Source organism: Zychaea mexicana (assembly GCF_025766255.1).
Source record: "Zychaea mexicana strain RSA 1403 chromosome Unknown BDB00scaffold_181, whole genome shotgun sequence".
Taxonomy (NCBI): Eukaryota; Fungi; Mucoromycota; class Mucoromycetes; order Mucorales; family Lichtheimiaceae; genus Zychaea; species Zychaea mexicana.
In genome coordinates, this window is record NW_026516844.1 from 2,886 (window position 1) to 17,519 (window position 14,634).

At 42.8% G+C, this 14,634-nt stretch overlaps 4 protein-coding genes across 4 annotated transcripts; 2 read left to right on the forward strand and 2 right to left on the reverse strand.

Annotated features, from left to right (window-relative positions):
- Positions 1-364: 364 nt before the first annotated feature.
- BDB00DRAFT_943542 (uncharacterized protein) lies at positions 365-1,869 on the forward strand (the record flags this gene model as incomplete). Its single annotated transcript, XM_053129449.1, has 5 exons — positions 365-845; positions 930-965; positions 1,073-1,229; positions 1,275-1,298; positions 1,323-1,869. The coding sequence occupies exons 1-5, from the start codon at positions 596-598 to the stop codon at positions 1,867-1,869; spliced, it is 1,014 nt and encodes a 337-aa protein (XP_052972777.1). The 5' UTR covers positions 365-595.
- Positions 1,870-2,676: 807 nt separating this feature from the next.
- BDB00DRAFT_859928 (uncharacterized protein) lies at positions 2,677-3,816 on the reverse strand (the record flags this gene model as incomplete). Its single annotated transcript, XM_053125964.1, is given in 4 exon segments — positions 2,677-3,115; positions 3,128-3,192; positions 3,299-3,374; positions 3,435-3,816. Coding segments are annotated over 4 exon segments (596 nt in total), but the record flags the coding sequence as incomplete, so codon positions are not given.
- Positions 3,817-10,795: 6,979 nt separating this feature from the next.
- On the forward strand, positions 10,796-11,082 carry BDB00DRAFT_776163 (uncharacterized protein; the record flags this gene model as incomplete). Its single annotated transcript, XM_053120263.1, has 2 exons — positions 10,796-10,882; positions 10,948-11,082. Coding segments are annotated over 2 exons (222 nt in total), but the record flags the coding sequence as incomplete, so codon positions are not given.
- A 969-nt stretch (positions 11,083-12,051) lies between these two features.
- BDB00DRAFT_859946 (uncharacterized protein) lies at positions 12,052-14,164 on the reverse strand. The gene is made up of 10 exons (XM_053125965.1): positions 14,143-14,164; positions 13,946-14,047; positions 13,651-13,890; positions 13,510-13,582; positions 13,242-13,435; positions 13,045-13,159; positions 12,881-12,958; positions 12,750-12,796; positions 12,471-12,647; positions 12,052-12,389 (listed from the first exon to the last, which is right to left on the reverse strand). The coding sequence occupies exons 2-10, from the start codon at positions 13,949-13,951 to the stop codon at positions 12,075-12,077; spliced, it is 1,245 nt and encodes a 414-aa protein (XP_052972780.1). The 5' UTR covers positions 13,952-14,047; positions 14,143-14,164; the 3' UTR covers positions 12,052-12,074.
- Between the last annotated feature and the right edge of the window lie 470 nt (positions 14,165-14,634).

Below are 14,634 nucleotides of genomic sequence, written 5' to 3' on the forward strand. Positions count from 1 at the left end.
TATCGCTCAATCTGCCGACCAACAGCTGCATGTAGTCTAAAGCTCAATCAGTGAGTAGCATCGTTGTGCTCAGTGGCTCGTTTTTTTTCCAATCTTCGACATATACTACAGTACTTCTATTTTTACAAACAAGGTCACAATAGAATAAAAGCATATTGTTTTACTCTTTGTTTTCGACATATACTCCTTCTATTTTTTTACAAACAAGGTCGCAATAACAATGAAAGCATATGGTTTTACTCTCTGTTCAACAGAGAGGGATCCTGCGGTCTTTCCCATTTTGAAAGGCTGTGATAGTATTTAACGATAACAGAAAAACGAATCTTTGCATATGCTTCTTTGTTAGTTCCTACAATAGCGAGAAGGAACACGTCTCTTTTGCATGGTATAAATTGAAAACAAAGAGTCTGCTCGATACCCGAAGCTATTACCAGAAGCCAGTACTATTGTCTCGACGTCTTTCTCTCCGTATATAAATACTGGCATATCAAATGCAAAACGATTTCATAATATACACACTACACCTTCTATATACCTACTCTACATCTATCTATTTGCCTCACCAACGTCTCTTTCTGTCTTTCATCCTCTTGAAATGGCATATTTTCCATCGCAAGAGTCAACGCCAGAGTCAGCAAGTTCTCCTCAGCAGCAAGAGGTTGCAAGCCCACCAACTCCACAGCAACCTGGATCGCCACAGCGTGAAGGACAGCCCCTTGAAGAGCAGACGGGTGAAGGGCATTCTGGACAGCAAGAGCGTACCCAAGAAAGTCAGTCTGGTAAAGGAGCTCAGCAGCAACGAAGCCGCGCCGACAAATGGAAAGGCCGCGCAGTTCCGGGACAAGGTATGTACAATTATTTTAATGGATGCTGCTGCTGACATAAAATCCAGCTTAATTCTAACACGACTCCATTCTGAACAATTGAAGGAGGATCTGGCGAACTATCAACCTCTTCTGCCTCTGGTATGTCTCATCGTTCACTTTGTGTTACTCAACAATGTTTATAATGAAACGTCAAACAACGGGATTTCCTTTTTCACTAACAAAGAAAATCAAATAATCTAATGCAGGTACTCCTGAGCAGCAATTCCCGTCGCGGGCAGGCTCCAAGCGCGCGCACGAGCAAGTGGACCGTGGCGACAAGGAAGGAGAAGAGGAGAGATCTCCCAGAGCCCGCGGATCGGGTAGTGCATCGCCGACTCTGGACAGCAAAAAGGTCGCGGAAACGTACGTATAATTCATGACAAAATGCTATTGTTACTACGTGACGAGGAAGAACAAGGAAACCACTCATAGGTAAGCAACTTGTACATGTCATAGACTACTTCCTTGGTTAGCCACTCTGTCAACAGTCATCAAGCTCTCCAATGAGGATTTTAAGGTCGCCAACAAAAAATTATCAATGATCAGTGATCGTTACCAGTTTTTGGAAAACCTTTTCGATTTTACCCAAGATTTAGAGAACTGTCTTTCACCACCTCCTTATCCTATATTTCTCCCGGAAGACCCCCTTGCCGACTATCTAGTCCTGATGAAACATCAGCTTTCTGTTCAGGCTTCTGAATACATACGGTTGAATCGACAAGGCGGGAGAAAATCACCCTCAGTAACAACATCTTCTTCGCCTGCGGCTGCGGATGCGGGTTCGTCGTCATCGTCAGCTCAAGCCCCAACAACAACAGCGCCACCAGCAGCATCGACAGCCGAAAAAGTGGATACGAAGAAACAAAAGAAAGAAGCAGTCGATCCTGAGGAACGAAAGGAAGAAGAAGTTGATTCCGAGGAACGAAAGGAAGAAGAAGTTGATCCCGAGGAACGAAAGGAAGAAGAAGTCGATCCTGAGGAACGAAAGGAAGAAGGAGTCTGAGGAACGAAAGAAAGGAAAAAAACGCATGGGCTATATTAGCTTATGATGATGCTCAATTTTTACTCGTTCATATATGAGAAATGCAATAGTATTGTTAGTACAAGTAGTAATAGCAATGCACCAGTTTATTCTTTTGTCTCTCAATAAATCGTAAAATCACTGAATTTGTCTTCAATCTTCAAAAGTGTAATAGCGATAATATCAACTCGGTCATGACCCAAAAGTGATCGGCTTAGCGAATAATCGGCTTATCGAATTCGATGCCCGATATAATGAGTGGGGTCTTCGTCTGTTAATACTATATACACAGTAACCATTTTGGTCGCTTGTTCGACTCCCGCATGTCTCAGATATATGAAGAGATGAAATACTATGATTTTATTGGTCTATATAAGCCGATATGTCACAGAGAAATGATCGGTGATCGGCTTACCGAGCAAGCTCGATATTCACTGCTTACCGGGTCGGTAATTCTGAAAAGTGATCGGCTTAGCGAGCGGCTACTGTACGTATTCGCCTGAATGCTGTGTAGCTTTACTTGTGCCCCGACTACTACTGGTAAATGACCAGATAGCGGTCTGGCCATGTGAATCGTTCAAATTACGTATATGCTTCTCAAGAGACACTGTACAATATTCCAATTCGTATTTTACTACACGACCCGAACTAAACTTGATATGTACTGCAAGTGCCTTCTAACAGAACCGAGCTGTTACTAGGCAGACATTCAGCTAACAGAGACAAGAAGGCGGGTTGGCAGGCCGATTCGTATACTACTACGAGTGGCACATAGTGCACTCATTACATACATACACACACAGCTTTCTCCTCATTACAACACAATATCATATATGATACTGTAAACTTAAGAAGAATGGGGTGGATATGAAATTAAAGAGTCAGAATTTTACGTACAGTATGTTGCTCTTGCTGATTGGTATTATATGTAAAGAAAAGATTAAAGCTAAGTATAATTTTACAGTAGTTTCGGTTTTTCTGTTTCTTTGATTGATTGATAGATCTTCTGGCGTTTCTAATTGGACGTGTGTGTGTATGTGCAGATGTGGACGTGTGGAGAATTGATTAATAAAGTCCTAAAATAAATTGTATGCAAAGAAGAGGGGATCTAACAAAGAAGAAGGAAAAAGGCTAAGGTTTCCTATTTTAGTACTGCTATGATAGTACTACTGCTTCATGAAAAAGATGACGATAAGTGCGTGGATGCTGGTAATAGTGAGGTACGCCTACGGGTACAGCTGGTGGTGTAGGTACTTCTCGGATGATAATGTAAGTGCGTTTGGGTTCCGGAGGTGGCATGGGTGCCTTTGATGATATTATGAAAGCAGCAAAACAGCACGGTTTGTTTGAGTGAGAAGGGAAGACTTGCTGTTAGAAGATGTGATATATTGAAAAAAAGACAGATACATACCAAGAAGCAGACTTCGAGATCTTTCTCGTCCACCAGGCCCCATCTGCTATCCTCTTCTTCGACCGCAAGTCGGTAGTTCTCGGCTACACCTGGAAGCAAGCCCCATGCCGAGGGATCTCTTAAAATGTCATAGTGCTCTCGTTGCTGTTGTTGGCTTTGCAAACAAATACCACGAATCGACCGTTCGGCCTCTTGCATTCTGTTTTCCCAAGCGGACGATGTCTTGAAATGTGTAAAGTCAATATCCCGGCCACGGAAGAGTGAGTGACGTCGCGAATGGTGATGCTGTTGCTGTTTTACGTTGAAACTTGTTACCGCTACCGGCGGTTGTGCTGATGTTGTGTTCCAAAAGAGCTCATAGGCCATGGTGGAGATATTGTTCACGATCAATGAGGTAAGAGACCAACATCCTTTGGTTGGTCGCTCGTCACGCGCTTCTTCTTGTTCTTGTTTTTTTTGTGCTACCTGGTCCCGCTGGTACGGATCATAGCAGGGGCCGAAAATTTGTCGCTTCATGGTGCCAAAGATGCCGAGCAGCCCCATCAGACCACTAGGTTGACTAGGTCGTGCTTCGACCGCTGTCGCCATCGTTGTCGTATAACTATCACTAGTCGCTTGCTGTTGGTTCTGAGCCTTGCCGCCGGTGGTCACGAAAACCTTGCCAAGGAGATATTTCCACATTTTTTGTGCTGGTATTTTTACAAGAAGTTATAGACAAAGAGATATTGGGTACAAGTGTGCGTAATGTGTTGCTCAAAGCACTGTTTGGGTATTGAGATCAAGAGGTAGTAGTAGAGTAAAACAAGGGTTGAAAGTGGAAGATGAAGGAAAGAGAGATGAGAAGATTGAGGGAAGACGCACAGCTTTGATTGATTTTTATAATGTGACAGAGGCACTGAAGTGCATGTCACAGCTTTGATTGATGAAAACGTTCCATCTCCTGTCCGCTCTTTTTTTTTGGGTCTGTATTCTCTCACACATACACACAATCACCATTCTCCAAACAGCAGCAAACCCATGCATTGCCCTTTCTCCTGCTGATTAAACGCTTTCCTTCCATAGCCTCTTCACTACTGCCTTCTTTTGTGTATGTACGCTTTCAATACGACTTCTTATTCGCTCTATGTTCTCTTGGGCTGTATCTTGTAGTAGTAGCAGTCATACCCACCTGTTTCCTTGGTTCAGACGTGTACGCAGCCCGAGTTAAAAACAATAAGCAAACATTCCGAAGCCGTAACCTGCTAAGCACAGCCTCCTCAACAGACTTGTAGGTCCGTGAATACACTACATCATTGTTGTGTTCTTGTTGCTATTTGTCACAATAACACTTACTCTATCACCCACCATATGACCTAAATGTTATGTCGGTAGTCGTATATCACCCATTATGAGTCTTGCCTAGTTATCGTTTTGAATGAGTAATGTCAAACACACATCGCAGAAACTATCAAAGCGTCATACAGATGTATATCTTTCACTCTATTATCCACAATAGGACTTGAATGTTATGCCGGTAGTCGTATATCACTCATCACGAGTTTTGCTTGGATATGCTTGGATATCGTTTTGGATGATTAATGTCAAAACACATCGCAGAAGCTTTTAAAGCGTCATACAGATGCATAAATCTTTCATTGTTCTGTCGTGATTTTCATGTGTCCTTCTTTCCAGCGATGAGTTATTCGTTTCAGTTCAATAATGTATATACGCCCCGGTGATGCAACGGAGAGACATGAGGATGTAGATTGAAACACCCTGCTGCTGCTACGACAATGGCCAATAAGGATGGTGGACACCTTTACATGTTCACTACTACTGATATATACGTCTACTTTTGTAATCCAATTCTCACCTTGCTTCTAGCTTATATCATCTCGCTCTCTCCCGCTCATTCTGTGATTACCTTAAACATTCCTCTGCCATTTTTTCTATTTATTTTCCCACTTTCTTATTGTCTTACTACCCCTCTGTAAAATTACCATTCAAGCATCGACAATTTCGTATCGCAGGGAAGCGAGCGTATGCCTTATGGCGCTGGTCAATCCATCCTTCCATAAATAAAACAAACATTTAAACTAGCAGTATGATAATTATCAAATACTCCTTCAGATAACTAATATTGCCAACCGATGATCTTGATCCAAAAGATCCATGTTAAGTATTGGCTCGGATTCGCTTTTAACGCATCTCCTTGGCAACCGCACATATCTTCTTTCTTCGAAGCCGAAGAGTGGTGATTGTTCTAGTTCTTGTTTGATGAAAACGTATGCGATAGCCACTGTTTCCGATAATGAGTGTTTTGTCGAGGATCGGAAATGGGACGAGATAATTCGTGAGACTCTTAACGGTCAAGTTTTTATTACGAGAGAAAGAGACAGTTCATAATATTCTTATTACTAGTTATTCATATAGAGAAATTGTCCTTGTGGAATTTAATTGATGTCCCGATCCTCTGGATACAACAATGAGTCTTGATTCGGTTGAGTAAACAGCTTGTGCCCAGTAATTTGACGATGAATTTTCATGTAACTGGTATAGTCAGTATTATCAAGCATGCTGTAAATTTGAGAAGGAACAGGATGGATGGTAACGTAGCAATACGTTCAACTTTTAACTTGTATATTAAATAGCTACATATCTACTTTTTATAATGGAAATTGTGTTTCTTTGATTACACTTCTACGTTTATCAACGCCTACAACTTACGCCATCATGGCAATTGCAACACTTCAAATACTCTTCTTCATTTAATAATCCTTTGTTAGTATATTTATAGAGCAACTGTTTATTTTTTTGTATCTATTTGGTTTATTTGAGGAAAAATGGATTGTCAAGCACTTTTTTGGAGTGCCCCTAGTAATACTCATGTTTAATAGATTAAATGTTATCATGTTGAGGCATATAAAGAGGGCCCTCTGTAATCATACTTTCCGACATTGATGTTATATGCTAAAGCATTTTAAAATAAACACTCGCTAATAAAAATGAAGTCTGCCAAAAATAAGAGCTCAATCAAAGATTGAAAGAGGAAAAAACCAGTATTTAGATAGTAAGCATTGATTATAGACGCTTCTGTGTCAACTCTTCCACTGCGGCTTTAAAAACTGGAGCCTTGGCCTATCTTGTAACTGCGATGTTCCAACTCATAAATTTCCCGTAAGATATAAAGACAGGCGATTTGGTCTAGCAATAAATAGATAACGAATGAGGAACGTATTGCATGTAATCATATACTAGGACGAGAGGAACGAGTAGATACCATGAACGAATCAAATACAAGCTTTTACGACTTAAAGCAGAATACAAGTGATATATACTAATACTGTAAAGACTACAATAATATCCGTAAATATTAGACCATTCTTATAACGATCGGTGTGGCTTCTCTTGATATTACGTTTTGAGTTCGCTCGTGTTCGTAACGGTTGCCAAAACGGTGGCAAAAGGAAAATTAGCAGAAAAAGAGAGCATTGTTCAGTTGATTGAGAACCATAGAATATATATATGCGCTATCTGCATGCGGGGGACATGTATCTTGGTGCTATCCAACCTAGCAACACAAGTCACTCTGGGCTATAATACCACAAAGAGGGCCTTGAATGCTAGCTACGGTCCTCTGACTTAGCATTCATTATAAGTAAAATATAGCAATGAGATGGTAAGGAGCTACTACTGTATATTGGAGGGAGTATAAGAAAGCATACATGATAATAGTGGGACTGAGACATATGATCAACACAGAAAGATGGGAAAATATATGGCGTGATGGGTAACATGATAAGATGAATAGATATAGGCGGGGCATAGTTAGCGAGCGGATAATTTCCGATAAGCTTGTAAAGAGCGACATCGTTCAGGAGGATCAAGGGTAGAGATCCTCCCGTTAAGGCGTCCCACGCTCTAAACCCGAAACCCTAGTGAAGGTGAGGCAGAGACAACAGGAGAAGTGGGTGGAGGCGAATTGTTGATCATAGGCGCAGGTGATGGTGGCGAGGTAGTAGCTATAGGGAGTATAGGAGGAGGATTATCAGTAATCTTCAGCGAAAATTGCATTATGACCAAAAATTAGTAAGTAGACAGTACCGCGGTTGATAGGGCTAAGTGGGCATTCTCTATGATTACGCCTACGATGAGTGCTCGAGCCACAGACGCAAATTGTAGGCGCAGTAGGGTCTACGGAAACAAACTATCCGTAGCTTTCAAAGTAAGCAAACTGCTGCAGCAGTAATATTCAAATACACATGGTTAAAACATATGTTGCCTATTCTACGGCGAACACTGTGAGAATGCACTGGACATGGCCCATTGCGATCTGAGCCACAGTGACAGATATGATCGGTTGATTGCTTTGTCGAGAAATGTGCAGAAAAAATTTAGTTAGTAAACTTGAAGCTCATTTAGAGCAGTCTGTCAGAATCCCGGCTAACGTGAAAGATGCTCAACGATTTTTACAAAAAGACCTCAAATGTCATTGATAGCAGATAATCCCAGACTGTGACTTTTCTTATCTGTGACGTATCGTAGAGCAACTCCCCAGAAAAAGAGCCAAGGCGTATTTCTTTCTGTTTTCTTTATCTTGTAAATCTTGGCCAAGGAAGCGTCGGACTGGTGTCGTCCTGTTCGCCGTCAGTCTTGTGATGCAGCCCGGGACGCCCTAAGTGAGAGTGAAGCGCTTTGTCGGGCCCTTGTGCGTTGCAATAGCGACTTCATCAATAGCGCCGTGCCATAGTAGGGCTTCTCCTTCCTATCGATGTAGAGACCCACCAGCTGTGAACAAATCTGTACAATAAATATCCTTCTCACCCTTTTTTTCTTCTTGTTTTCATATAACAACCCTCACCTTTGTTTTCTGGATTTATCCTTCCTTGCCCCACCTACCACTCACTACAATAAACCTGTCGCATTTCCTATCTCATATATCATGAATACTTGTTCCATATCGCGCGTCGCGTATGCATGATAACACGTGAACACGCCTTTATTTTGGGATCAGTCGACATCAGTTGGGCACGCAGTTTTTTGGACACGACATCCAATTCAAAATCAGCGACTTTTCATTCTGACATGACTGTAAAAAAACGAGGTTTATGATGGTTGTCGGTATCGTAGGTATTTTTCTTCAAATTCTAGACCAACTCAGGTTTACGGTGTTGCCTGAATGCTAAGTATTAGTCCCTCCTCTTAAAGTCAACAAACAAAAGGACCATGTCAATAAATAGATATGTCAATGGTTGCTTGATCTGCAGGCATAAATGACGTTGAATGCTAATGGGAATGTTATTTATAGGTGCATACTAGGAAATATTGAGTATTATTTGATGTATCACAAAAGTTGCTAATATTATATGCAGGTTCTTTTCAGGATATGCCAGCGTATGATACATTATCAAGAGAAACATCAGTGAAACTAGTTGCCATCGTCAAAAACTGCCACCAATCACTTACTTTTCCTGTCAATTTTAGATCCCATGTGATCTTTTTGAACGAACAAGTGGACGAGTAGTGGTAGATGATTTGTCGAATGAAATGAAAAGGCTCGATTACACAAAAGAATGCATCATAGCACGCGTATCTGTAGATCATTGCCTATTTTATTATGAAGAACGTTACTGACAAAAGTCAAGGTCCGAGAAACCACGGAATAGAAAGGCAATACGGGATCCCTTGTACTAAAATGAATCTGACAATAGATGCTGGCTGACACTATGGCGTCTGCTTTGGTTAATTACCTCGGCTTACTTGTGTGAGGGTATCAGTGGCTTTCAAGGTATACATTTATCATAATGACGTTGATTGCTGAACATTTTCTTATCATCTCTGGTGGTTAGTCAGATCCTAGAGTTGGCTGCTTAGTAGTGTCGCATTGTAATGCCCCGAAATTTGGCTATAATACGAACATCAAGATACTAACCTCTTCTTATGTTTTCATGGTAAACTTGCTATGTGCTAGATGATAACTTGATTGGTTTGGCTGTGCATAAGTAGTCAAATCTAGACACTCGCGTCGTAGCGTGGTTATGTACAAGCGGTGCTTCGGGCGTAAGTTTGAGGTGTTTATTCTATGATGGCAAGCCACGTGATTTAGAAAGAAGCTGTTAACGCAACTTCCGTGCTGCCATAGTATGGTACCCCTACTGCTATAAACCTTTTCCGCTCGATGGAGTTCCAGCATGTTTGAAAAAACTGCCGTCCTCCCGGGTGGGAGTTGGCCCGAGATGTATGTAGCTCTCAGCCACGCAGCGTATACCCGCATGCAAGCAAACATGCATACAGGAGCTCTTTCTTTGTGTTTTTCCTTTGGATATATACTGCATTCATGTGCGTGCTTAGCACTCAAGTAAGAGTACACGATTTAAAAAAAGAAACTTAAGATGGCGTGTACATATTCCGGCGGTGGCAACAAAAGGAAAAGGTTTCGACGCACACACACGCCCCAAGATAACGAGGGACAGGGCAGAAACGTTGGCGACTTCCATTTATGTTAGAAAGAGAGTAATGAAGCCGCAAGTCATTTGACCCAAGAGAAAGCAAAAAGAAAAGGACTTGTTCAACGTTACACGATTATCATTGCGACGGGCAACACTGTGGCGCCGCCGAGTTCAGAAGCCACAAATGCGGTGCCTCAGGGTTACCCAAACAACGAATAGCATGATTGGAAATTTCCTGCGGCTGCTCCTGCTGGTCCAACTTGTTGACCTCCTTCACTTACTCCTCTCACCCTCGCCAGTTATCCCCAAAAAAGGAGCAGATTATCGACTCAAAATTTCCAGTCTACGTTAAAACGACAGGCTTCCTGCCGGTCGCCACAGAGACAGGCTGAACCCTGCATGTTTAAATCGGTGTAGAGGCAAAACATAAAAGAGGCCTGAGTTTGTGCTGGAAAAAGTGGGCGGATCCTAAAATCTCAAAGGGCCATCCACAGCTCATTTTCCGCGTGCTGTGTTGTGCTGCCCAACACGACGACGCTCTTCTCTTCTCTGCTGCTCCTCCTACTCTTCTTTTACTTATTCACACATACTTTCTTTAGCACTCGCCCTTTTACTGAGAGAGCTTTTCTCCACTTGTTGTTGATCGAACATGTCATTGACAAATATAATGGATAGTCCTCCATTGCATCCAACAGCAGCAACAACAACAACTGCTGCTGCTGCTGCGACTGCGGTGCATCACTCTTACAAACACCATTATTATTCACCTTCGCATTCGCCAAAAGACAACAACAAGCACACAAAGCATGACCCGTCTTCGATCCCAGCACTACTCAACAATGATCATCAAGACGAGCAAGACTTTTTACCGACACCAGTAACACCAGTCAACGGATTTCCGCTACCTTTATCAGCAAGGAGGGAAAGTAATGGGAGCGGTGGTAGGGGCGGCGGCAGCAGCAGCGGCAGCGTCATTTTCGCTATTTCAGGCGGTGCACAGAGCGATGGCGCTAATAAGCGGTTGAGTAACACGAGCAGCAGCACCACGGCAAATGCGGATAAAAGCTTTATGTGCGGTGAATGTGATCAAACCTTCACTCGTCCGCACAATCTCAAGTCGCACCTGGCGACCCATTCTCAAGAACGGCCATTCCAGGTAAGCTTTGCACCAATCATCCACTGCTTTGTTTTGTTTATATCACACCAACACACACTATCTAGTGCGAGATCTGCAACCATCATTTCCGCCGGCAGCACGATTTGAAGCGACACAAAAAGTTGCACACTGGAGAACGACCCTACGTATGTAAATCGTGTTCTCGGTCCTTTGCTCGTTTAGATGCCCTGAACAGACACCAGCGCGCAGAGGGCGGGTCAGCCTGTACGAACGCCAGCTCCAAAAAAGTCAACCATGAAACGAACGTGAGCTCTCAACATCATCATCGACAGCACCAGCAAAAGGTAACGCCACGCCGATGCTTCATACCAGAGCTGGACATTCCCCATCCAGCCTCTCAGCCACTAGCAGAACAAGCTTATCCACACCCTCCTCCTGCAGCGCCACCTCCTGCGAATCTGCTACCGTCGCCCAACGTCTTATCCACCCTGCCTGTCTCTGAATCTCCCGATCTTGTCCCTATTCAACCATTTGCTAGAGCTTCTTCCTCCCCCTCCTCCTCCTCCTCTTCTTCTTCTTCACCGTCATCGTCTTCGTCGCAACCCTCCACTACAGAACCGTATCATCAACGCCATCATCAACGACTACCACAACCTTGGGAGCGCCTAGAGCAAGAAAACAGTTCACTTCGAGATGAAATTGCAAGGTTACGTGCTGCATGTGAAAAGAAAGATACCCTAGCCTCTGAAGTCCACGACTTGCGCATCGAGGTAAGACTCTCTCGCTCCCACTTTTATTGCACCCCTGCTTTCTGTTTGCCTTTTCCGCTAGCAATTAAAGATTGATCCGATGTCTGTTGCTATTATTAATACTGTTATTGTTGTCTAGAACAAGGTCCTCCGCTCTCTCATCATGGATGCAAAACGCGATCGACCAGACGATGGCATGGGTAATAACGGATCCTACAATAAACGCCATCGATCATAAACATCGATACCTCAATAGATTCATACTTCCCTCCTAGCCCCTCTTCTTATTACTAAACACATCCCCTCTACTATTACTACTACCACTTACTACTTACAGAGCATTACGTCATTGTTGTTACCCACATCCTCATTCCTTTCCTTTTCAGCAAAAGAGAGAAAAACCAAAATATAGCGCTCATTGAAAACACATAAAGTGATAATAAAAAGTTTGTTTTACATACTCTAATTCTTTACAATACGTTCTATACAAAAATTGGACATCTCCATATCTCGTCAATGTCATCCTGTCCGAGCGGATTGGTCTGGCTTTCTTCTGCGGCCTTCAACGCGTCTTGTACATATATCGGGTCGCGCATTCCGGTGAATACAGTTCCGACTTGTTCGTGCGCTAGTAGGAGTCGTAGTACCTTGACCGACAAAGGCGAGTATAAACCGTGTCCGTTTTGCTTGCTCAGAGTAGGACTGAGTGCGTTCAAGATGCGGTCCAGCTCGCTATTCTTGCGCAGCGTGTCAATGTATGCATATCCCACAATATCATCTGCCAAAACGCGCACACTCTGTAATGCATGCCATGCATACATGCAAAAAGAAACAGTCAGCCGTCGAAATTCAACCCCTCTTTTTGTCCCCTTATTTACCTCGCGATATTCATTGATCCAATCATCAAATGCATGCACTCGATCGTCTTCAAGCTCGGCGGCATAGTTCTCTAGTATCTTGATGTCCTTCTCGACAGCTGGCAATACTTGCTGAGACAAGTAGTGCCGTGCTGCAAAATGGTTTTGAGATAGACGTGACAGATTTTCGGAAAGGACCTATTCATTACATTCTTTCGTTAATAAGCAATTTGTCCACTCGACCCTTATTTCTCTCCCCTTGCACCTTGCATATAAAAAAAGAATTACTGCGCCATTTACCTGACCCCATACAAACTTTGCAGTTAGGCTATCCTCTTGTAGAGGTACTGTACATTGGTAAAAACGAGCTATTTTTAGCAAATAGTTGAACCACCCCACAACAAATAATTTGCTTGAACGGAACAACTTACATTCAGAAAGCATATCTGACTCCAAGGTCGAAACTTTATCGAATGACTTTGACATTTTATCCATCAGTTCACGTTCACCTTTGCGAAAGAAAACATTAGTTTAATGCTTCTCCAGGTCACGCATGTAAACGATCCCATAATCCACAACCTGTGGAAAAACTCACTTGAACGCGACCCTTCGGTATCACCGCCACCCAGTGCATGATTCACTAATACGCGGATTTGTCCATTTGCGATAGCGTTTAGAGGACGATTGGTCATTAGGTGGATGCCGTTCTCCTTGATAAAATGTCATCAGTACACAAGCTCTTTTTTACACACATCCCACCTGTTTAAATACTATTTTAAAGTAGTAGTCTACCTTGGCGATATCGCTCACAGTTTTGCTACCATCAGCAACGGCTACTTCGCGCTCAAAAATGTTAAAAGGTGCCTCCACAGCAACGAAATTGTCAGGTTTTGAGCAAGCATCGAGTACTTGAGATAAAGAGACATGGTCCACTGCTGATGGTAACGCCATGGTATTTGAACATAAGCCATATCCTCCAATTGTACCTGGAAGGGTGATCATTCATCCACTTTTAGTAATGCAATTCCAGGAGAAGACTCGTCATCTTTCATTAGCTTACCATTAGCCACTTGTGCGTCGAGATATTTGAAAGTTTCGCCTAGATCTTTGTATAATTGGGTGGAGCTATAACCCTAAACAAGCAAGCCCCTTTCAGCATATCAATACTCCCAATAAAAGTTGCTTTTCTATTATGTCTTACCCTATTCTTTGCCATCAACATGCGCTCCGGGCCATTGATCATAAAGATATCGAGTTTATCCGTCTTGAGCCTCTCTAACGATTTTGAGATCTGGCTTTCAATGACCTTGGCTGACACGGCGTGGAAACTCTTGTCATTGATTTTTACGTAGTCTTTGTTTTCGTCGAAGCCTTCAACGTCGGTAGCAGACAAGTAGCCCGCTTTTGTCACTACCGTCAAGTTCTGTATACATGCGATAAAGTAATTTAGCCTGCTTTTCCTCTCAATAAATTTCTTAATCTTATTCTTTTAAAAGCAACATATAAACAGTTTTAGTGCTTATTACTTGCGTTTCGATCCATTTCACCTGACGCCACCATTGCCTGCACAGTGTCGCCAATCAATGCCTCGGACGATCCTAAAATAAAAATATTGACGAGTTGAGTAAAGTTGGAATGGAGGAGGGCATTGGTGGAGTACGTGCGAGCGAAAGGATCCAACTGTTCCTATTACCATTCTGGAAGTTGGAAGCGGTATCGACAATGTTTATTCCTGCTAGAAGCCCTTGCCGTAAAGCTTGCTCGTGCTTGCCTTGCCCCTTAGACACACGGTACGCGCCGAAACCTAAACGCGTTACTTGACGAGCCATTTTTGGAATGACTGCTGTTGGTAGCTTTGCTTGTGTGGTGGTGGATACATGACGACGCGCTTGTTGAATGAAATGTTGCTGTAGCGTCATTTTTTAAAGTTTTTGGCAAATAATTAAAAAAAAATGCGAGGTGTGCTCAAAAGTTTAGGAAACCCATGTGACCGCGCGTCGTAGTGTGTGGCTCGACTGATCATCCCCACCCAAGCAGATGAGCGCATTTCAAATATATGTCGACATGATACCGGTGCGTTGCTATCACGTAGATATAACAAATCGTTGTGAACACATCTTTCCACCATGTATTCTCGGTCGAGAATCGGCGAGAAAATTTAACAAGAGTAACGATACACCTTTCA

Excerpts from the sequence above, each read along its gene's own strand:
- BDB00DRAFT_859946 (XM_053125965.1), bottom strand. Across the intron at positions 12,959-13,044 it reads TACCGAAGGGTCGCGTTCAA|GTGAACGTGAACTGATGGAT; the intron begins GTGAGTTTTTCC and ends TCTTTCGCAAAG. Across the intron at positions 12,390-12,470 it reads GGATCAATGAATATCGCGAG|AGTGTGCGCGTTTTGGCAGA; the intron begins GTAAATAAGGGG and ends CATGCATTACAG.